Consider the following 22,969-nt stretch of genomic DNA (forward strand, 5'->3'; position numbering starts at 1 on the left):
TCTTCTTTTGAGAACTGTTATACCATATGACCTGCTGAGGAATGTCTTTTGTCCTCATATATTTGAAGCACTTCCATATATATTCCCTGATATTTATCAGGGAAACCTGATGTAAAGTTCTTTTCAACTCATTCCCTTCTACCTTTAGCTGCATTGGTTTTGTTTATACAAAAGCTTTATCTCTTTTGGCCCTCTCTAACCTTTGTTGGGTCAAGGATTTTTCCTTGTCTATATTTGAAAAAGGTATTTAACTTCCCCATTCTTCTAATCTGTTTATGGCAAAACCTTTATATATGGGTCTTATATTTATTTGGAGCTTATGCTAAATGAAATGTTTATCTGATCCTAATTTTTTCCAGACTCCTTTCTGGTTTTGCCACCAAATCTGGCAAGCAGTGAATCCTTACCACAGTAGTTGAAGTCATTGGGTTTATCAAACACTATATTGTTATGTTCATTTGCTTCTGGGTTTTGTGTTTCTAATTTGTCCTACAAATCAAATTTTCTACTCTCCAGCTCATACTAAAAAATTTGATGATTACTGCTTCATAATAAAGTTTGATCTCTGGCATTGCCCCCTGACCTTTATTTTTCATTTTTTTCCTTGAGATTGTTGATCTTTTTCTTCCTCCAGATTAATTTTATTATTTTTCTTAGCTCTATAAAGTATCTCTAGCTCTTGGATTTAAATAGATGCTATATATCATTGTGTGAGATGAAAAAGTTCGTAGTCTGAGTCTGAGATCAGAAAAGTTCTTTATTCTTTTTCATGAGAAAGGGCACTGCCCCTGTGGCTCAAAAGCCATCTGCCAGGGAGGGCAAAATGTGGAAGCTTGCAGGCTTCTCTTGTCCTGATCCTAACTCCACCTCTAATGCTTGTCCTACCTCACCATTGGCTGGTGAGGCAAGCTCACAATCTTTCATTAGTATTAACTGATTGGCACAAAGCAGTTTCAATCCTTCATTTTGTATTTCCTTTCACCAAATTTGGAAGTGCCCAATCAGAAGTGGACGAGTATGATTTGTGAGACTGAACTGGTTTACAAAGTATGGAGAAGAAATAGGATTTATAACAGGGAGTTAAAAGAAATGAGGAAACTTCACTGAGTTATCTTTCACATCATGAAAAAGCTCCAATTTTTTCTAAGCTTTTTAATGTGTGTATGTATGTGTTCTTAACAGAAACAGATATTGCATCTCGTTAGTTGGGATAGTCAAGTCTTATTGGTCATAACTCCAATTTCCTAGGCTCCTATTAGTATCTTCCACCTCCTCTCATGTGTGCTCTGAGCACTGAAAGACCAATGTCCCTAATTTGAGCTCTGTGGCTGGCTGTCCCCACGCCAGGCTCTGCTACACGCTTCCATTCCCCTCCCCCCTTCCACTCCCCATTCTGAGGGCTGCCTTGGCCTTCTATCCTGTTCACCTACCAGGCTAGCTCTTCCAACCCCTTTAATCAACAAAACAAAACTGGGAGGGGAAGACCATCTGGGCTGCTGGTCAAAAGACTCACTTCTTAAAGAGGCGTATTCATTGAGCGGGTGTTATCTCACTCAGAGTGAGAACCTGAAAAGACCTTAGCCTGAAAGGGCCAAGGTCTCCCATTGCAACGGGGGCCATCTCCAATCATCCTGATGAACATCTGGCCGCCAGACCCAGATGGCTCTGGAGGAGAAAGTGAGGCTGGTGACCTTGCACAGCCCTGCCTCACTTAAATCCAAGTCAAGTGTAAGTCACATCACCATCTCCCCAGTGTCACGATCCTCTTCTAGAATGAAAGACAAACACAACAACCTGGCTCTTACAACTCAGGCTCCTTACTGATTTTTCTTTGGATTTCTCAATCAGTATTTGATCTGGTACCTTTTAAAAATTTTATTGCTGGAGTATATTTGGAAGAGTTGGGCCATTTAAGGTGGAAGATTTTTAGGAGGTGAGTTCAAGCATATTTAACCATACAGGGAAAATGTGAAAATGTCTTCTTGTTCAGTCATGTCCAACTCTTCATGACTCCATTTGGGGTTTTCTTAGCAAAGATGCAGGAGTGTTTGCCATTTCCTTCTCCAGCTCATTTTACAAATGAGGAAATTGAGACACACAAGGTTCAGTGACTTGTCCAGGGTCACACAGCTGGTAAGTGTCTGAGGCAGGATCTGAAGTCATAAAGAAGAGTCTTCCTGACTCCAGGCCTGACTCTCTATCCACTGTACCATCTAGCCACATATGTAAGAAATTTATGCTGAGGACTTTTTCTGCTTATTAGATTTTTCTTATACTTTTCAAACTATTAGGAGAAGCAATGTCCCTCACCACGTGCTTCACTTTGGCTGAGGGTACATTCCTATGAAACTGTGTGGTAGACTAAGTTAATGAAACTGCAGATTCTGCCATTACCCATAACCACCAAGATTTGTAAAATCATACTTTATTTGGTATGACTTAATGGTACATTCCATGTGCACACTTCTTCCCCATATTCCAGCAATGTGCCACTTATACCTTCTTAATCATTTTTTTGGAGGGCAATTGGGCTTAAGTAACTTGCCCAAGGTTACATAGCTAGTTTTTGTGTGTGTGTGTGTGTGTGTGTGTGTGTGTGTGTGTGTGTGGTAAGTGTCTGAGGCCGGAACCAAACTCGGGTCCTCCTGACTCCGGGGCCGGCAATTTACTCACTGTGCCACCTAGCCGCCCAACTCTAACAGTTTCTTTTTTTGCCTTTTTTTTGGAAGGCAATTGGGGTTAAGTGACTTGCCCAAGGTCACACTGCTAGTTTTTCTGTTAAGTGTCTGAGGCTGGATCCAAACCCAGGTCCTCCTGACTTTAGGGCTGGTGCTCTATTCACTATGCCACCTGGCCGCGCCTCCATTTATACCTTCTTGACAAAAGTGAGGGAAGGGATATATAATGTTGGTATCTGAGGAATAGAGTGTTTGTGAGTCTTGGGGACAGGGCAGAACCCTATAAACATCAAAGAAATTCTGAATAAACCCTATATAGCAAATTGTAACATTGGGTGAAAGAGTCGTAGATTTAGAGATGGAAGGCATCAAGACCACTCCTCACCTCATTTTACAGATGAGGAAACTGAGGCTAAGAGGCTTGCTGAGGGTTACCCAGCTAACATCTTGAGGCAGGCTTTAAACTCAGGTCTTCCTGATTCTATGCTTTATTTATTCAATAGAAAAATTATTGAAAACAAATAAACTTGACAGCTGAAAGGGTCTTTTCCCTTTATCCTTAGCGGTAAGAGTACTTCTATACAGTCACAAATACTTCCATCAAAGGCTCTTTTATAAGATGTAGTGATGTGGAAAGTATCCTAGTGTGGGTCTCAGGACACTTGGGTTCTGGCCCTGTTTCTGTCACTAGCTTGTGTGACTTTTGGGGAGTCACTTAATTATTCTAAGCCTCATTTTCCTCAGCTGTAAAATTAGGGGCTAGGGCCCCATAATCTCCAAAGTCACTTTAATGTTTCATGGTTTAAGCTTGTGCTTGTTGCAGAGGCAAGTCCTGCCCTCTATTTCAGGTCTGCTTTTTATCACCAGGGCTGAAATGATGTATAAAGAGATCATGAAGAAATATGGATTACTGGGACATACTGTTATCCTTCAGAGAGCAGCTCTTTAGCTGGTGGCGGGGAGAGGGGAGGGGAGGGTGGTGGACGTAAATGATAGGTTGGGATTGAGAGACAGAGAGAGAGGAAAGGGAGTGGCCATCTGTAACAGCTTGAATTTTATTTTATTTTCTTGCTTGAAGTGTTATATCATGTGCTTCTCTTAATGTGTCATAATCAATGTGGCAGAAGAATAAAGCAAACTAGTCTCCACTGCCCAGAGCTGTGAATGTGAAGTCAGTGGTATCAGTGAAGAAGGATTAAGAAAGCCTGGCTGTAATTGGAGGTGGGATGAGAATCTTGGCCTGCCAACTCAGGGAGATGGTTTAAAATGAGCTTGAACTGTAAATTGATTGACTCGGCTATTAATGAGCTATGTTACCTTGAGCAAGTTTCTTACCTTGTCTAGTTATCAGTTCCCTTATCTACAAAATGAGATAATTGGACCAAGTGGCCTCTTGGGTCTCTTAGTTTTAATGTTATTTGTGTGTCATGATGCATAGTGAGAGGTAGGGTGGTATACTGAAGCCACAGAGAGCTGGCTTTGGAATCCAAAGGACCTGGGTTCAAGTCCTACCTCAGACATAGATTATGTGGGTGACCCTGGGCAAGTAATTTTATCTTAATGGATCTTAGTTTTCTCATTTGTAAAATTATGGGATTGGACTAGATGGCTTCTGAGGTCCCTTCTAGGCCTAGATTTATAATTCTGTGACTCACTTGAAAACTAATTTTATTTTTCTATCTGAAGACCTTACCTTTGTAGGTTTTCACCTGTATGGCTAGAAGATACTTGAGAGGTCATCTACTCTAACCCTTTCATAGATTAGGAAACAAATATCCAGAGAAATTAAATGACTCCAGGGTTGAGGAACCTGTAGCCTCAAGGTTGCATGTGGTGCTGTAGGTCCTCAAGTGCAACCATTTGAATTTGGATGTGGTCAAAGAACTGGACTTGAGGACCTAGAGGACCACATGTGACCTTGAGGCCACAGGTTCCCCAACCCCGAATATAATTCTAATCTATCTGGGTTCTAATTCTGATCCTTGAACATCAAAACCTTTGTTTTCCACTACATTCTGCTGCCGTCTTTCACAAGTCAGATGTCTAATAAATGAATGTATTTTTGCTCAAGTATTGATTTAGGAGCCCAGTTCTGCTGATACTAAGCGAGATAAATGAGGGCCTTTGGGGGCATTTTCAGGCATAGGGTCTCAAAGACTACAGTTTCCTGTGTTTGATATTGTGTATGGAAGTTATGCTATGCATGCCTTTGAAACAACATTAAGATTCTATGTTTTTTTTTTTTTACCAGCTCATTTGTCCTTTTTTTTTCCCAAAGAAACCTGGGAAGGGGGAAAGAAAATTGGGATTTAGGTGGCCAGAAAGTAAAAAGGAGCTTCAAGTCATAGTTTTTGAGGAATAGCCCCTTCAGACACATCTCAGCTAACATCTAATTTTGTTGTAGGATAGCAAAAAGAGAAACAAAACAGTGTTATGTGAAACACCACAATAGATTGTGTGTACATGTGTGTGTGTGTGTGTGTGTGTGATATTTCCATGGGAACAATATCCTAAAAGTTATTTTGGCTTATTGACCAAATAGTGTTCTAAAGGGATTGAGGAATTGGAAGTGAGTTTGGCTATAATGTGGTAATGGAATGAAGCAAATGATTAGAATAAATTTGAATTGATTTCTTGGCTTAGAAATAGGAAGAATTAAGTTCGAGCCTCGCCTCAAATACTCACTGGCTGTGTAATGCTGGGCAAGTTGCTTTCACCTTCTCAGCCTTGATTTCCTCCTGAGGAAAATGGGGATAAAAATATTTGGAAGCCCCCCCCCCAGGATTGTTTTGGGGATTAAATAATAAGATATATCAAGAGCTTTGCAAATCATAAATCACTGTATGAATTATCAGTCATCATCAGGGCAACTTTAGGCTATAGATGGTGACACATTTGTTAGAGGCTTTTAGGATTAGGATAAAGAAATTTTTTTTTAAAGCAATCAGGGTTAAGTAACTTGCTCAAGGTTACACGGCCAGTTATTTCTGGGTGTGGTGCTGAGTATCTGAGCCCGGATTTGATCCAGGTCATCCCGACACTGGAGCCGGTACTCTTACTCGCTGTGCTACCTGGCCACCCTGGGATAAAGAAATTTTGAGAAAGGCTTATGGATTGTTCCTTGCAAGTATTTGATATTTGAAATCTTAGGTTGGTCTTAAGTGACTGGTGGATGACTAAAGTGTTTTCGGTTGTAATGTGGAGTGTTAATGGATTTTATTGTATACATAAAAGTATATATATTTATTTAGAATAGTGGATATAAAAGACTAAAAATTAGATAAAACATGCATAAGCTTGCCAGAGTTATTTCCTTTTAATATAGTGATTGATCTTGGCTAGATAGCATCAGTGAAAATAAACATCAGCATATGGTCAGGTGGCTACTTATGGGAATGGGCCTAAAAACAAGGACTATGTAATAGACCTCTGTGTCTCAATAATTTGAATTGATTTTAATTGTATGAGGGGTTGGCTTAAACTTGGTCTTTAAAAGTGCCTCTGAAGAGAGGCCCCATTAAGCAAACTGATAGTATGAAAAGCTTGTAACAGGAATGTTAGAATAGGGGTGGGGAACCTGTGGTCTTGAGGCCACATGTGACCCTCTAGGCTGTCAAGTGCAGCCCTTTGTGAAGTTTGGGTTCAGTCACAGGGCCACACTTGAGGACCTAGAGGGCCACATGTGGCCTCAAGGCCACAGGTCCCTCCTTCCTGAGAGAAAACCACAGTTTCAAATACTTTAGGAACATCATTGACATGCAACTGATAGGTACTGTACAACTGTTTATTCATTACAGAATTTCCCTCCAAAATTTCCATTTAATAAAACTTTGTTAGACTAGTTTTAAGTTTCTGAAAATAGTTTAGAGTAATTCTTTTACAAAATATTCTCTAAATCAAATTTTGAATTCATATTGATTTCAACCCTCCCCCCCCCCAATTCACTAGGGATATCCTTTTTCTTTGCTTTAATTGAGTTTCCAGAGGAAGTTATGTCTATTCTCCTCCAAGAATAAATCCATGGTGTTCATATTTATTCCAAAGATGAGATATCATGTGGGGCCCTGGACAGCTGCCTTTCTGAGACCCAGCTGCCTGAGAGCACAACACTCTGTTGATATTCTTTGTATCTTTTTACTGTTTATAAATCATAACCGAATCAGTAACATCATGATGTTTTGTCCCCCCAAATGGACAGAGTAGAGTGCACAAGAAAAGATTGAGTGTTGAAGCAAATTCAAGTCCACATGTGTGTGCATCTCTCTATAATTTTCCATCTGGAAGGTATTTCTGAAATGCTTACTAGGATCTGATAATATAACTGAGGGAAAACAACTCTCTCCATCAGATTATAAAAGGGAAAAGAAAAGAAAATGAGCAGCCTTAAGGAAAAAAAAATATATTGTCTCCCATGTTCCTGGTGTGGCTCCATCTCAGATCTGTACGTAAGTCAATCCAGAAGACAACTACTGAACTTCGTTCCAGAAAATATTGATGTAGTAATCTGCTAACTATTTTAACCCTTTCTTAGTCCTCCATATCCCCCAATTTATATGTTAAAAAGAGGGTGAAAAGACAGAGGACTAGAAAAAAGAGAGGGAAAGGAAAATTCAATAGGAGATACATACACACATATATGTGTGTGTATACGCACACACATATACATGTGTGTGCATATACACATGTATAGATATAGAAGTGTGTATGTGCATATATACATATACATATATATATATATATATATATATATATATATACATACATAGACATAGCTATATGCTAGAAATCAAGGAAGGCACAACATTCTGGCCAATGAGAAGTGGAAGCTAAAAGCTTAAGAGTTTGAGACAAAAAAAAAACAAAACCCAAAAACAAAACTGAGAAAAGGGAAGAGCTTAGGATACGAAGACATTTTCTAAGAAAAGTTAGAAGAGAGCTTTGATGAGGAAGGGGAGAGGAAGTTATTAGATAAGGTTCAAAGGAATAAGAAACAGTTAAAAAGAACGTAGAAGGAAATCAAAAGTCCAAACACAATAAGACACATTTATTTTTTTAAATGACATTTAAAATGGTTAAAAGGGAATATAAAATGAAAGATATAAAGAGAGAGTTCATATCCATCAAAGAAGAAATAATGTTAAAGAACCCAAAAGACTTAGAAGAGGAACTCAAAAGCAGCCCTCAGAATTAAGCTGGTGGGCCGTTTTATCTCATCAAAGCCCTGACCCCCATTTCATACTGATAATTAACACAGAGGAACCAGATGCTGCTGTTAGCTATTGAGGAGGTGAGAGGATAAAGTCATCTTTGGTAAAATATGGATGATAACTTTCCCTAGGTGGGAAGAGGTTCCATTATCTAGAACACTGTGTACTCTCTGGCGAATGGACCACTCCTCACAAGTGCTCTCTTTACCATGTGAATTTTGTCACTATCTCATTTAGCCCCTCTCCCCAAAGCCTCAAGGAACCATTTTTCTCATGTCTGCCATAGCTCTGCCCTACCCTGGCCTTGGCAAGCTTGGCTTTGGATCCCCTCAACGGATGGGGGGACGACGGGGTTATGAGGTGCCTCGGTTGACGTCAGCCCATCTCAGACACCCACTGCTGCTTCTGCCCTTTCACACATGCGTTGTAGAATGCGGTGAATACTGGTGAAGCTGGGCCTGTCTGCAGGAAGCTTGCTCCAACAGAGACGCATCAAATTGTAAAGCTCCAGCGGGCAGTTCTCAGGGCAGGAGAGGATGTTGCCATCCCTTACATAGAAGATCACCTCCTCGTGTGCCATCCCATAGTAGGGCTGCAGGCCATAGGAGAATATCTCCCAAAGGACTACCCCATAGGCCCAGACATCAGACTCTGTTGTGTAGCGGTTGTAGAAAATGGACTCTGGGGGCATCCAGCGGATGGGGATGGCATCGTTCTCGTTGGCTTTGTAGTAGTCTGCTGAGTAGATGTTCCTGGAAAGGCCGAAGTCAGCGATCTTCACCACCATATTATTACCCACCAGACAGTTCCTGGTAGCTAAGTCCCGGTGGACAAACTTGCGCTCTGAGAGGTAAGCCATGCCAGCTGCTACCTGCCTGGCTATGCAGAGCTGCTCAGCACAGCAGAGGGGAGGGGGCCCCGGGCTGGACAGTCGGACCCTGGGAGCCAAGTTACTGTGGCTGAGGTTGCACGCTGTCCGAGGTGACATGTTTCGGAGGTACTCATTGAGGTCCCCATAGGCCATGTATTCAAACAGCAAGCACATCGGTTTACCAACAGCACACACTCCTAAAATCAAAACAGTATGGTCAGTTATGTTTGCCAGATCACATAGAGGGCAGGAAAAGTGATCACGGGATCCTAGGGCCTTAGATCTAGTGCTAGAAGGGACCTAGAGGTCATGTAAGGGAAACTGAGGCCCATGGAGGTTAGATGGTGATCACAGTGTCAGAGATGGGATTGGCTCACAGGTTCTTTGATTCTAGAGGCTGTGTTCTTTCTATGATATCACCATGCCTTGGCCATTGGAGTTAAAGTGTAATCACCACAAAAATCATATAATTATATTGGCATCAGCAGCTATATAATCCAATCCATATCCAAAATGGAATTTCCAACATAACAGATTTGATGAGATCTCCCTGCTTCACCATTCCATATCCCTCTAACTTTGATCATTGGGGCAATTTAATTCCCAATTCTGGACTCAACTCTACCTTGGATTATGGGGAACATAAGGAAGCCTAGGCCCATAACTCAGTATCAGCTCATCTTTTCTATGGATCTTTAGAGCCTTTCCAATAACTGAATCCTTGGCTTGTTCTTCTACAACTGTTCTTTTGCCTTATCATCAGTCTTTCTAGGTACTAGCATTCTATTCCTGAAGGCCAGTCCGCATAACTAGGTTTTGCTACCAAATTTTCCTGCTGTTAGTTGGCTACCTGCCTATCTGGACCTCCATACACTGTAGGGGTCTCAACACCATGATGTACTCCCCTGTTTGAACCTCTGTCCCTGACCGAACCTGTCAGTGCCACCCACCTTCCTGTCTTGAGCTCTTCCAACATCCCAGTGTCTGGATGTTCCCCTTTTCCCCATCCTCCAATACCCCACCCCCCATCATATTCCCTAATATTGTCATATATATGTCAGATATGTCAATCATTTCTAGCCTTTCCCCCTCCAGCTTACGAAAAGCTCTAGCTATCACAGCAGGATCTGGGGAATATATACTGAGTACAAAAGAGAAGGGAAAAGGGTAGGAGGTATGTTTTATTCTGTGGTTAATTAGTGGGGCAGGGGAGTGGTAGGGAGAAAATATTCCTTGACAAGGTTAAGGAAATGACCAAAATGGGGACCATAAAGAGGAAGAAAAAAAAAGATTCTGAGAAAGCAGAGAGATCTGTATCTATGAAAAGAACTTCAAATGTGAAAACACGTGACACAGAAAAGGGAAGAAAGAAGAAAGACCTTGGAAGTGAGAGTACAACATGTCATTAGTAGGTTTTTAGCTGGAAGTGTCTTCTGTAAGGAATGCAAAGTAGTTAATCCAAAGGCAACGACTCTTTCCTGGGATTCTTGATCCTTTCACTTGGCATCATTGGTAGTAAGATTAAGAACATGTATTGTGTGAAAAACGTTCTGGGGATCTTAGTGGACTGCAAACTATATAAATTGAAAGTGACAGGGGACATAAAAAAGATAATGGCTACTATGCTGCTTAGCTGCCCTAAGAAAAACACAGGGACAGAAAAAATTAGAGGTGATAGAGAAATCACTTAACCTCTCTGGGACTCAATTTACTCATTTGTAAAATGAGAGATTGGACTAGAGGACTCGTGAGGTCTTTATGGTTGTCTAAGATCTATGACCTAATTACTAAATAACCTCAGCAGGTAATGAATTGTATGTAAGTTAGATATTCACTTGTTGAGAATACTATAGGGGATTCCTTCCTTCTTCCCTTCCCCCCTCCCTCCCTTCCTTCTTTCTTTCCTTCCTTCTGCCCTCCCTCCTTCTCTTTCATGCTTCAAGTGAGACTTTGACTAGGTGATCTTTGAGGTTCCCTTCAACTCTTAAGAGAGTCAAGAACTAGAAAAATTACATTTTTGCTTCATTGTTGTTTCGATCTGAAGCTGAATGGTGGACCAGGAGCGAAGTTCCACCCTAGTAATTTAATGGTCCATTGGCAGCATTTTACTCTTTAGTCCAATTTGTTGATCTATAAAATGGGAATAATAATACCTGCCCCATCAATCTTACAGGGCACTGAAATACTCGTGTGATAATATGTGTACATGGCTTTGAAAACTAGGAGGTGCTATATAAACGTAAAAGCATTACTGCAATTATTTTTCTATCAGTGATGATAATAGAAAAGATAGCACATGAATGAAGAACATTTTAAAATGCCCTAAGATTTTTGGAGGCACTAAAGAGTTTTAATTTTGAAATTCTTATTCAGAACTACTGAGAAAATGCCATTTTCAGGTGCCTAAGCAGGTAAAAATTTGAATATCAAATCTTTCTCTTTCTTTCTGACACCACATTCCCAGCCCTTAACCTCCTGATCTTGAGATTTTACTAAGATTTCTTGTTTTAGGAGCTTCATCAATCAGCATATCCCTATAGATGCAATTATAAATTAATAAACTACTACACCTTATTACTCTGGGTAATTGGATGTTCCTTCTGGAAATTTCTCTAGAAATAATATATTATTCTACCTGTGAAGGTATTTAATAAGATCCTGTCTATGGTTTTCTAGGTTGTTAATTGTGCATGTCTCATAACTTCCCCAAAATAGAAAATATAGAATGTATCTGAGAACAAAGAATGGCACTTGGTATAAATAAGACCTGGATATTAATTCCCCATTAGACTTTTAACTAGTTGTGTGATCCTGGGCAAGATACCTCTCTGAGCCTCAGTTTTCTCATCTGTAAAATGGGGATTAATAATAACACACTTCTAGAACTGTGAAGATTAAATAAGATAATATACATTAATCATTTTATAAACTTTAGTTACTATTGAATTTCTGATAATGACTAACAGTTATTCTCTACTATTCACAAGGCACTGTGTTAGGCGCCATTCTTTGCTGTCTGACACATGACAGTTATAAATGATTGTTTTTTTACATCAACCCTCTCTTAAGAGTAGCAAGGTTTTCCCCCTAACAATTCTCCTTTTATTCTTGGATGGTAGGTCATCTTAAGGTCAAGCAGAAAAAGCCATAATCTGGGAATCAGAAACCCTGAGTTCTGGGTGTAGCTCTGTCATTAACTGATCTCAGAACAAGTCTCTGCAGCTGGCTGCAGTTTCCTTATCTGTGAAGTGATGAGGTGGGACCAGATGATTTAAGGTTCTCTTAAGTTCCAGAATTCTGTAAATATCTGAGGCACTTACGCCTTTTTCTAACTTATAGATTGAGAAACTGAAGAGTGTTGGAATGTCCATGCTGGAACGCATTTGTTGTACTTAGAAAGGACTGATGTTTGGCCCAAGGATCTGAAGGCCCTGATGTAGGAATCTCACTAGGCTCCTTGCATAGGAAATGCTATCCTTTCTTATATATTTAAAAGGAAATGCAAATTGTACATAATAGCATTGCTATTCCATGTGTAATCATCTTTTTTTAAAAATTTTACCATATTATGGAAATGTTTTATTCCATAAATTAAAAATAAAATAATTTGGGGCGGCCAGGTAGCACAATGAGTAAGAGCACTGGCCTCAGAGTCAGGATGACCTGGGATCGAATCTGGGCTCTGATACTCAGCACCACACCCAGAAATAACTGGCCGTGTAACCTTGAGCAAGTTACTTAACCCCGATTGCTTTAAATAAGTAATTTTTTTTAAAGAAGCATTTTTCTAGGCTGAGTTCCTTAATGTTTTTCTAGCTCTTTCTTCTCAATGCTATTTCCTTCCAAGATATAGAAACTGTTCAGGAAACATGGTTGAGAATACTACTGAAAAGAATAAATATCAGGAAAACGAGACTGAGCGTTTACAAGGCATGGCCAGCTCCAGCAACATCAGCCTCCTTCTGAGCTCTCTATTGAGCAATATAGACAATCCTGTTGCTAGGGGTTACTTTGCCATGCATACTGTAGGGCTTATTCTTAAACCATGCAAAGTCTGTGATTGAAAGACAACTCATTACTCCCAGTGGTCTGGGTTATTGTGAAATCCCAAATGTTTCAACAGAGCTGAGTACTCGGTGTTTGGAGAGACAAGTCAACAGGGCCTGGGATTGGAGTTTGAAAGCTCTCTATAAGAGACTTCTGAGTCCCTTGGGGTTCCAGTCCAGCACCTTTCACACTTTAAAAGAGCACGAACCTCCTTATTATTCTGTTCTTGCAGTCCAGGCTGTGACAGTAGCTTGGAGGAGGAACAATGATGATAACAGGTAATGTTTATATAATAACATTTCAAGGTTTTCAAAGCTGTTTCCAAATATTATCACATTTGTTCCTCACAACAGCCCCAGGAAGTAGATGCTATTATTTTTTTTTATTAATTTGTTTGTTTCCTTTTAGTTTACAGGATTCAATTCCACAATTCCTTGAGTTTCACATTTTGCCCCCCTCCCTCCCTTCCTCTCCCCCCACCCCGTGGCGGCTTATAGTCAAGTATAGGATCTGTAAATACTTTCACGTTATACATTAGTCAGGTTATAAGGACGGATTGTACCAGCTGGAATGAAAAAATGGTAAAGAGGACATAAAACCAAATAAGAGAAGGAAAAAGATCAGGTATTTTGCTTCCACCTGGATATAAACTTAGTTCTTTCTAGTTCTTTCTCTGGAGGCACATTTTTCTCTCCATCATGCATCTTTTGGGATTGACTTATATCACTGCACTGCTGAGAAGAGTCCAGTCTATCAAAGTTGGTCATCACACATACGTTGTGTCTGTAATTGTGTACAATTTTCTCCTGGTTCTATTCTTCTCACTCAGCATCAGTTTGTATAAGCCTCTCCAGGTATATATGAAGACTGTCTGCTCCTCGTTTCTTATAGCACAGTAGTATTCCATAACATGCATATACCACAACTTGTTCAGCCATTCCCCAATTGATGGGCACCCCCTTAATTTCCAATTCTTTGCCACCACAAAAAGAGCTGCTATAAACATTTTTGTACATATGGGTCTTTCTCCCATTTCTATGATCTCTTTGGGATATAACCCTAGGAGTGGTATTGCTGGATCAAAGGGTATGAAAGTATTTACAACCCTTTGGGCATAATTCCAGATTGCTCTCCAGAAAGGCTGGATCAGTAGATGCTATTATTGATCCCCATTGAAGGAGGTAAGGTGACTTGCCCAGGGTCACACAGCTATTAAGAGTTTGATGTGGAACTTGAACTCAAATCTTCCTAATGCTAAGTCCAGTGTTCCACCCCTTCTCTAAGTAGTCAACCTCTGTGATATAGTAAACAATGCTCTGTATTTCAGATACATAGGATCATAGATTTGGAGTGGGAAGGGATCAGAGAGGTCATTGAGTTCAACTCCCTCATTTTACAGGTGAGAAAACTGAGGCCCATGGGGTAAAATGACTTGCCCAGGGTCACACAGCTAGTAGTAATGAGTAAGGATTTTAACTCAGGTCTTCCTGACTCCAACATTGTCTCAGGAATATGGTATATATCAGAAATAAACCAGACAGTAATAGATAGAACCAAAAGGTTCACAATAGAACTCTGAGATGATTTTTTTTCTTTTAAATAGAAGGTGTCAGAAATAAAAAGTAAAACAGAATAAGGGGGAAGAAGGGCCAGTGGGTTCCTGCATTTGGTCGCCTTTCCTGTACTTTGAAGTGGTTCTTCATGTTGGAATCTGGGAAAGCAGAGATGCCTTGTGTCGAATTACTAAGAAGCTTATGTAAAGGTTATATGTAAAAGTGTTTTGTAGATGCTTCCAATACACAATTGTGTAAGATTTTTAAAAATCATTTGTAAGCCTGTATTTCCAAAAAAACTCTTAAAAGTTGAAGGGCTGTGAAGATAGAATAGACGTGTTGTCTGGCACTCAGTAGGACAATAGAAGGGTGGAGTGAGAAGGGCCCCAAAGTCAGGGGATACAGGGTGTGAATGGGCTTCTGCTACTTACCAACTGCTGAAAAAGTCACTCCACCCTTCAAAGTCCAATGTCTTCATCTGTCTAGTTGTATTTCATCTGACTGGAAGCTAGGTGGAGCAGTGCATAGAGATCTGCTTGGAATCAGGAAGTCCTGAGTTCAAATACTGCCTCAGGAAACTTTCTAGCTGTGTGACCCTAGGAAAGCCACAGTCTTTGCCTACCTTAGTTCCCTCTGCAAACTGGGGATGATAATATAGCATCTACTCACAGGGTTGTTGTGAGAATCAAATCACACACATACATGTATGTGTGTACATTTATACACATACACATGTGTGCATATGCACATCTATATGGATACATATATGTATACACAGATACATGTATATGTGTACATTATACACATACACGTGCACATGCACATCTATGTGGATATATGTACACACATATATACATGCATATTTCTATACATACACATGTGTGCATATGTATATCTATATGGAGACGTGTATATGTGTGCATTTATATACATTAATATACACAAACATGTGTGAATATGCATATCTATATGGATACATATATACGTACACACATACATGTATAGGTGTACATTTATATACATTAATACACATACACATGTGTGCATATGCATATCTATATGGACACATATCTACATATACACATACATGTATATATCTATATACATTAATATACACACATGTGTGCATATGCATATCTATATGGATACATATATACGTATACACACATACATGTATAGTTGAATGTTTATATACATTAATATACATATACATTTGTGCATATGCATATCTATATGGATACATATATAAATATACACACATACATGTATAGGTGTACATTTATATACATACACATGTGTGCACATGCATATCTATACGGACACATATATACATTTATATACATTAATATATATACACATGTGTGCATGTGCATATCTGTATGGACACATATCTACATATACACATACATGTATATATCTATATACATTAATATACACACACGTGTGCATATGCATATCTATATGGATACATATATACACATACACACATACATGTATATATCTATATACATCAATATACACACACGTGTGCGTATGCATATCTATATGGATACATATATACGTATACACACATACATGTATAGGTGTACATTTATATACATTAATATACATGCACATGTGTGCAATGCATATCTATATGGACACACATATACATGTATGTGCAGTTATATACATTAATATACACACATGTGTGTGCATGCATATCTATATGGACACATTTATGCATACATGTACATTTATATACATACACATACGTGCACATGCATACCTATATGGACACATATCTACATATATGTACATTTATATACATACACACATATACATGCCTATATGGACACATATATACACATATGTACATTTATATACATTAATATACATACACATGTGTGCATATGCATATCTATGTGGATACATATATACGTATACACACATACAACTAACATTTACATACAGCTTACTCTGTGCCCAACACGGTGCTAAATGCTTTATAATTATTATCTCGTTTGGTCCTTACAACAACTATGCAAGGTAGCAACTATTGTTATCTCCACTTCACAGATGAGAATATAAAGGCAAACAGAGGTTAAGTAACTTGCCCAAGGTCATACAGCGAGCTACTGCCCAAGGATGGATTTGAGCTCACGATTTCCTGACTCTGGCCCCAACACTCTATTTCCTGTGACCTTCTAGCTGCCCTGTATTTAATATATATGTAACTTTCTAAACTCTGTGTGTGATATAAGCATTAGCTGTAATAATTATAACATTGTCATTATTGTTAACATTACCTGACTTGGTTGTTGCAAAGATCATCTCACACAATAAATATAAAGGATGACATAAATGCTTTCTATTACATACATATAGAATATCAGGAAGCAACATGGATATTAATGGTTTCTTGAGAACCAAACCAGAAAAGAAGGGATTGAGGCAATGGGGAAGTTCTATCACAGGGTAGCCAGCTTCTTCTTGGGAATATACCTAACTGCCTTTTGCTTACTTACAGCTTCTTTTTCCCCCTGAGAAATACAAAGTATTTTCCAGGCATCTTGCTCTTTCTGACCCCGGTCAAACAAAGGTGTTGCATGGATGGAGAAACTGAGTTGTGTGAACAGTGATGTAATTGTCACAGAATAGCAGATCACATGACTTCTAGTGCATGCATCTAATCACTGGACACATTTTGCTATTTTTAGGGCCTATGAGTGCCCCTCTGGGGTCTAACAGATGCCCACAGGTGCCATGTGGAGATTTCTGATACAGAGGCGAGAGAGAGGGAATCACAGAATGTTAGCCAGAAGGTTAGAACCTTCAGAGATCATCTATCACCAGCCCATTATAATATTATCTGATAACTGGTCATCCAGAAAGGAAGCAAGAAAGGGAGAAAATAGAGAAATTAAAAAAGAGGTAGCCACGATGCCTTGAAGGCCACCAACAACTAATGCTGGTGATATTCATTGGAAGCAGGGTAATAAATCACCTATCCCTGCAATAGACTGCTCTTCTATGAGAGACAGCAGGGTATGGTGTAAAGAACTTTGGAAACAGTGTCACGCAACCCCCCAGGGTTCAATTCCTTGCTGTGCTGCTGGCCTCAGGTCTAAGTCATTTCCTGTCTTCCACATCTCAGCACCCTCATCTGTTTGTAAGGAGACTAAAGATTTTGCTGGCCAAAACATAGTGCTTAGGTTTTGATGCCAAAGAACTCAAGTCAGAGAAGCTAATAAGCTAAAGAGTGTTCTCCATCCACCTAGCCCGAATTCCTAGTTTTACTATGTATACCTGTTAGCATCAAATGCCGGGGAATGAGGTTTTCACTGGCCAAGATCAGTCTTCACCAAAGCCTTCAGGCTTCTGGGAACCCCACATGGAAGAGGGGAATGCCACAGGTCCTACCTTCAAAATGAGCTTGTCAGGGATGAGGAACCTGTGGTATCGAGGCCACATGTGGCTTCTAGGTCCTCAAGTGTGGTCCTTTGACAGTCAAAGAGCCATGTGTGGCTGCAGGTTCCCCACCCCCGGAACTTAGACTCTGAGATCCCTGAAAACCACTTTGGCTTTAAATCACCTGATCCTATAATTGCTAATTCATTGTGCCTTACATTGCAAATTATCCAAGCTTCCCTATGTGGGTGAGGAGAGTCACCATCACTGATCTGAGCTTCAGGAGGGCCAGCTTTGGGAATGATCCATAGCTTCCCGAGGAAAGGCCTGGTCGTGCATTGTCCTTTCATACCTAGGAGCCTAACGATGTTTGGATGGTCAAACTCTGCCATGAGGGCCGCCTCCCTCTGGAAATCCGCCTGCATGTCTGCCGAGGCTTCTTCCTTCAGCATCTTCACTGCCACCATGGTGAAAGGCTCATACGGTCGTAGGCCTGGAGCTCTGAGAATCAAAAATGGAGATCAGTGTTCATGGACGCTGTAGCCCACCCCCATCCTCCACGCTGAAAGACTTAGTGTCTAATCAAAATAATGGTCTGAACAGAGGCTACAGCAACAATGCTAAGTGTGACTTCTCCCCAATTCTGGTTTTAATATTAAGATGGCCCAAAATTGGTGTTATTTCAATTATTTTTTTTTCCTTTTCAGAGAGATTTTATTTTAGGGATGTGGTCTTTACTCAGACCAATATGGATGCCTCTTCAGAGGAAAAGATGATGTTTATGTTTGGAAAGTAATTTACATATATTATCCCATTTGGCCCTATGAGGTAATTGCTATTATTATCCCCATTTTACAGAAGAGTAAACTGAGGGAATCAGACTTTAAGTGACACACTCTGGGTCACACCATGAGAGAGTAGCTGGGCAAAAAATGTGAAGCCAGACTTTCCTGACTCTGTGTAGAGAGCTTACCCGTTAGGCTCTCCTGCCCACCTCCACCTGGTATTCTTAATCTTTTTGTGCATGCCATGCATACATTTAGCAATCTGGTGAAAACTACGGATGTCTTTTCAAAGTAATCTTTTTAAATAATTGAAGGAAATGGTAGATTCCAGTTAGAGAGTATTAAAAATAAAGATGTATTTTCCCCTTTTGTGGAAACCCTGAAATCTTCCTGTGGAGCTCAGGTTAAGAACTCTGTCTCTATAATGAGAAGTACTCTCTCTTACTAGCAGAAACTAGATTCCACAAGAAAGAAGTTAAGATAAATTTAACATTTTAACTTGTTTATTAATGTAAGAAGATCTGAATCCAAGACCAAAGTTTTTTGGTTTTTTTTTGGGGGGGGTGGGGGGGAGTGGCAATTGAGGTTAACTGACTTGCCCAGGTTCACACAGCTAGTAAGTATCTGAGACTGGTTTTGACCTCAAGTCCTCCTGACTCCAGGAAGCTCTAACTTTGCTGCCCTAGGACCGATATTTCTAATATGTTTCCAAATAATAGGTCTGGCTTAGAACTCCTCAGCCCTGCATTATGACAGCTGCAATTTGGAGGTTATTGACAATACTTTTCTCTTGGGTACAACTTGGAAAAATATATTGCTTGGTGTGATCTGCTAGCCTCTACTGCTATCCATACTGCTTTGGGCCAATGGAAGGTATCCAGTGGCCTTGGTAAGTGTGGGTGGTATCAGGTTTTTGCAGGTCTAATTGAATGTTTAAGACCTGACCACCTGTTAAAGAAAAGTTTTTAGGAGGGACATAAAACAAAGTTGTTGTGAAAATGAAAATAATGGTTATCAGCTTTAGGGAATGAAAAGATATGTTGAAATCCAAAGTGATCCTTTCATTCTAACATGGTTTTTCATTTTTTTAAACACACATTTCATTTTATCTCTCCTTTTTTTTATAGAATTAATCCATTAATCTATATAGAACCATAAAATGTTAGAGTTTAAAGGGACATTGCAGATGATCTAATCTCTAAGATTACTCTATAGTAATCTTTACCCGAGAGATGAGGAACCTGGGGCTGAGAGAGGGGAAGTTACTTGGCCCAACCCAAGGCGACAAGTTACTGGCAGAGCCAAGACCACCACTAAAGTCTTCTGGCTCCTAAACTTGTGTTTTTATTCCTACACCATAATCAGGAGGATTATTGTCTGCAAGAGAAGAAAAATTTGAGAATAATCTTTAAAACAATGATTTAAAGTGATCTTGAAATGAAAAAGAATAGTCATAGAAAATAGGTAAGTGAATTTGGAAATTGTTCATTGGAAATAATGCACTATATTAAAAAGTCATTGTATGAATAAACAAGGATAATGAGAGCCCAGATTTAAAGTGGAAAAGGGTCTTAGATGCCAACTAGTCCACTCACCTCATTTTACAGATGAGGAAACTGAGACTCAAAGAGGTGAAGAGACTTATCTAAGGACCAAAGAATGGGTAGTAAGTGGCAGAGTCACAATTTGTCTTTAAGTTCCATTCCCACTCTGCAGCATTAAATAATCTCTTTGCTTTAACTGATTCTTAAATACCTGTAGTTCCATATGATTGTGTTTACATTTGTTCTTCATCACTTATTTTCTTTCCCATGTACCCTGATCCTTAACTCTGTGTATGTGTTGTATTTCCGTCATTTTTCAGCCCTGTCCAACTCTTTGTGACCCCATTGGGGGTTTTCTTGGCAAACATACTGGAGTGGTTTACCATTTCCTTCTCCGGCTTGTTTTACAAATGAGGAAACTGAAGCAAAAGGGACTTTTCATCCCTGAACTCTATCCCCTGAACCAGCCAGCTACCACAGTGTGTTATATAGTGGGTGCCAAATTAAATAGGCATATAATTTTTATCAAGAAATGTAATAATTTGGTTAAAAAAAGAAAACTGTCATATAAAATTTTATACACATCAAAATTCAATGATTTTTTTTCATGTCCCCCAACACCCTCACAAAAGCCACCAAAATTACTTCCAAATGGAAAGGTTCACATCTTCCAGCAATAGTAACATTTTTTCATTAGAAACTTTACCTTGCTTGAAAGACCCTTCCAAATGCCCCTTCTCCAATATCTCTCACATATTCAATATTATTTCGTGGATACTCCAGGCTGAGGAGTTTGGGGTTCAGAAGGAGTGGCATGCGCTGGTACATAGGATTGGGGTGAAGTCTGTCCAGCAAGAGCTCAGAAGGGAGAGTTGTGAGTGTGGGGGTTGCAGATTCCCTGTAGAGAGGATCAGTACATAAATCTCAGGACTGGTTAAAGTAGGGACTTCTTTTGCTCTTTCTACCCAGCAATAATACCCTCCAAGAACACCTAGTTTTTTGGTCAAAAAGGCTGGAAGGACCCAAGGAGTCCTTCTGGAACGTCATAAATCTTGCACTAATATGATCTCAATGTGAATACGGTACAACATAATAAGCCCCTAAAAAGTGCCCACGGGCCCAGCTTTGCACTGGGTGCTAAGGCTAGAAAGATGAAACAAACAGAAAAAGAATTCCTTCCCCTCAAGAAACTTTCACTTTATTGGACATACTCCAGATTTAACACTAGACCGATTTCAAAGAAACAGAATTCTTTTCAGTTGTTCAATTGGGATTGTTTCATTCCTTGCCCGTGTGTGCACACTACCTCAGACAATACCTAGTAGGAACAGATGCTTCATAAATGCTAGTTGACTGATGGGTATTCTAATCATCTGACACGTTCCATAATGGCTACCAACAATACCACTAAAATCGTTACACAATTACCCAGTACATTTGGAACTATCTACCCTGCCAAGTAAGCCAAAAAATAAATCTAAATCTTTAACTCTTTCAAACAGCTTTTTTTTTATTGTGCTTTTTGGAGGGGCAATTGGGATTAAATGACTTGCCCAAGGTCACACGGCTAGTAAGTGTTAAGTGTCTGAGATCAGATTTGAACTCAGGTCCTCCTGACTCCAGGGCTGGTGCTCTATTCACTGCACCACCTAGCCCCCCCTAATTTTTTTTTAAATTTTAATTAATTAATTAATTTTTAGTTTTCAACATTCACTTCCACAAGATTTCAAGTTCCAGATTTTCTCCTCATCTCTCCCCGTGCCTCACCCCATGATGGTGTGCATTTTGAATACCCCTTCCCCCAATCTGCCCTCCCTTCTATCACCCCCTCTCTCCTCCTTCTATTTACCTTGCCATAGGGCAAGATAGATTTCTATACCCCATTACCTATATATCTTATTTCCCAGTTGCATGTAACAACAATTTTTGACATTCATCAAACACCTGTTTTGATGAAAACAAAAGATGATCCCATGGGCCTTTGTTCTAAAAGACCTGACTATTTATTTTTAAGTTTAATTGACGGCTTTAAAAAAGTCATTTTCTGATATCCCCCCCCCATCCTTAATTGAACACTGCCTTGTAACAAGGAAAAATAGTTAAATAAAACTAACAAAATTATATCTGACAGCATGTCTCTATTCCTCTGCCTGTCTAAGGAGAGGAGGGAATTATATACTTCCCCATCTGTCTTCTAGGACCAAGAGAGGCCAAATTATTTTTGATAATTACTTGCAATGCAGGATGACGAATGACAGGGAGGACTGAGGACACTAAGTGGAGTCAGGCCTTACTCTTGTCTGTGCTGTCTAAAGCAAGACTGTTCTCCTTACTTGAGGGGACTGACTCAAGAAAAGCATAGTTTCACCTCTTCTTGTTTTTCCACTGTCTTCGCCTCCGGCGGCAGCAAAGGAGAGCAATCATGGTGAGAAAACCAATGACCGCAAAGCTGGAGATGATGGCGATGATGACAGTCATGGAGTAAGTAGGTGAAAATGCTGATGACAAAGAAGGCCGATCTGGGATGTCTGCACTTGGCTTGGCTGTTACCAGTGGGGAGACTGTGAGGAAACAAAAACATGATGGGTTTTGGTTCAGTGGCAAACGTGAAAGGAGGTTCTGCGCTGAAAGTCAGCTGGGATGCACTGTGCGTCTAGTGCCTGGGGACTGGGGTCTTCTGATTGCCCACGTGACTCATCCATTAAGCTAAACATCAACACCAGTCCCCAGGGTTACAATTGCTGTGGTTCAGTTACGTCTGACTCTTTGTGACGCCATTTGGAGTTTTATTGGCAAAGATGCTGGAGTGGCTTGCCATTTCCTTCTCCAGTTCATTTTATGGATGAGGAAACTGAGGCAAACAGGGCTGAGTAACTTGCCCAGGGTCACAGAGC

The 22,969-nt window shown here is 39.9% G+C and overlaps 1 protein-coding gene across 1 annotated transcript in view; it reads right to left on the minus strand.

Annotated features, from left to right (window-relative positions):
• Positions 1-6,448: 6,448 nt before the first annotated feature.
• MUSK (muscle associated receptor tyrosine kinase) overlaps positions 6,449-22,969 on the minus strand; it is a 221,111-nt gene continuing 204,590 nt past the window's right edge. Inside the window, exons 14-17 of the mRNA XM_069086620.1 lie at positions 22,444-22,636; positions 20,782-20,973; positions 18,099-18,247; positions 6,449-8,953 (exon numbers count right to left, since the gene is read on the minus strand). Coding sequence (XP_068942721.1) covers positions 8,271-8,953; positions 18,099-18,247; positions 20,782-20,973; positions 22,444-22,636 — 1,217 coding nt within the window. The 3' untranslated portion in view covers positions 6,449-8,270. The remainder of the gene's footprint in view (positions 8,954-18,098; positions 18,248-20,781; positions 20,974-22,443; positions 22,637-22,969) is intronic.

The sequence above is a fragment of the Petaurus breviceps genome, unplaced genomic scaffold, assembly GCF_028583685.1.
Source record: "Petaurus breviceps papuanus isolate PSGF00001 unplaced genomic scaffold, PetGlider_PUasm1.0 118, whole genome shotgun sequence".
Classification (NCBI taxonomy): Eukaryota; Metazoa; Chordata; class Mammalia; order Diprotodontia; family Petauridae; genus Petaurus; species Petaurus breviceps.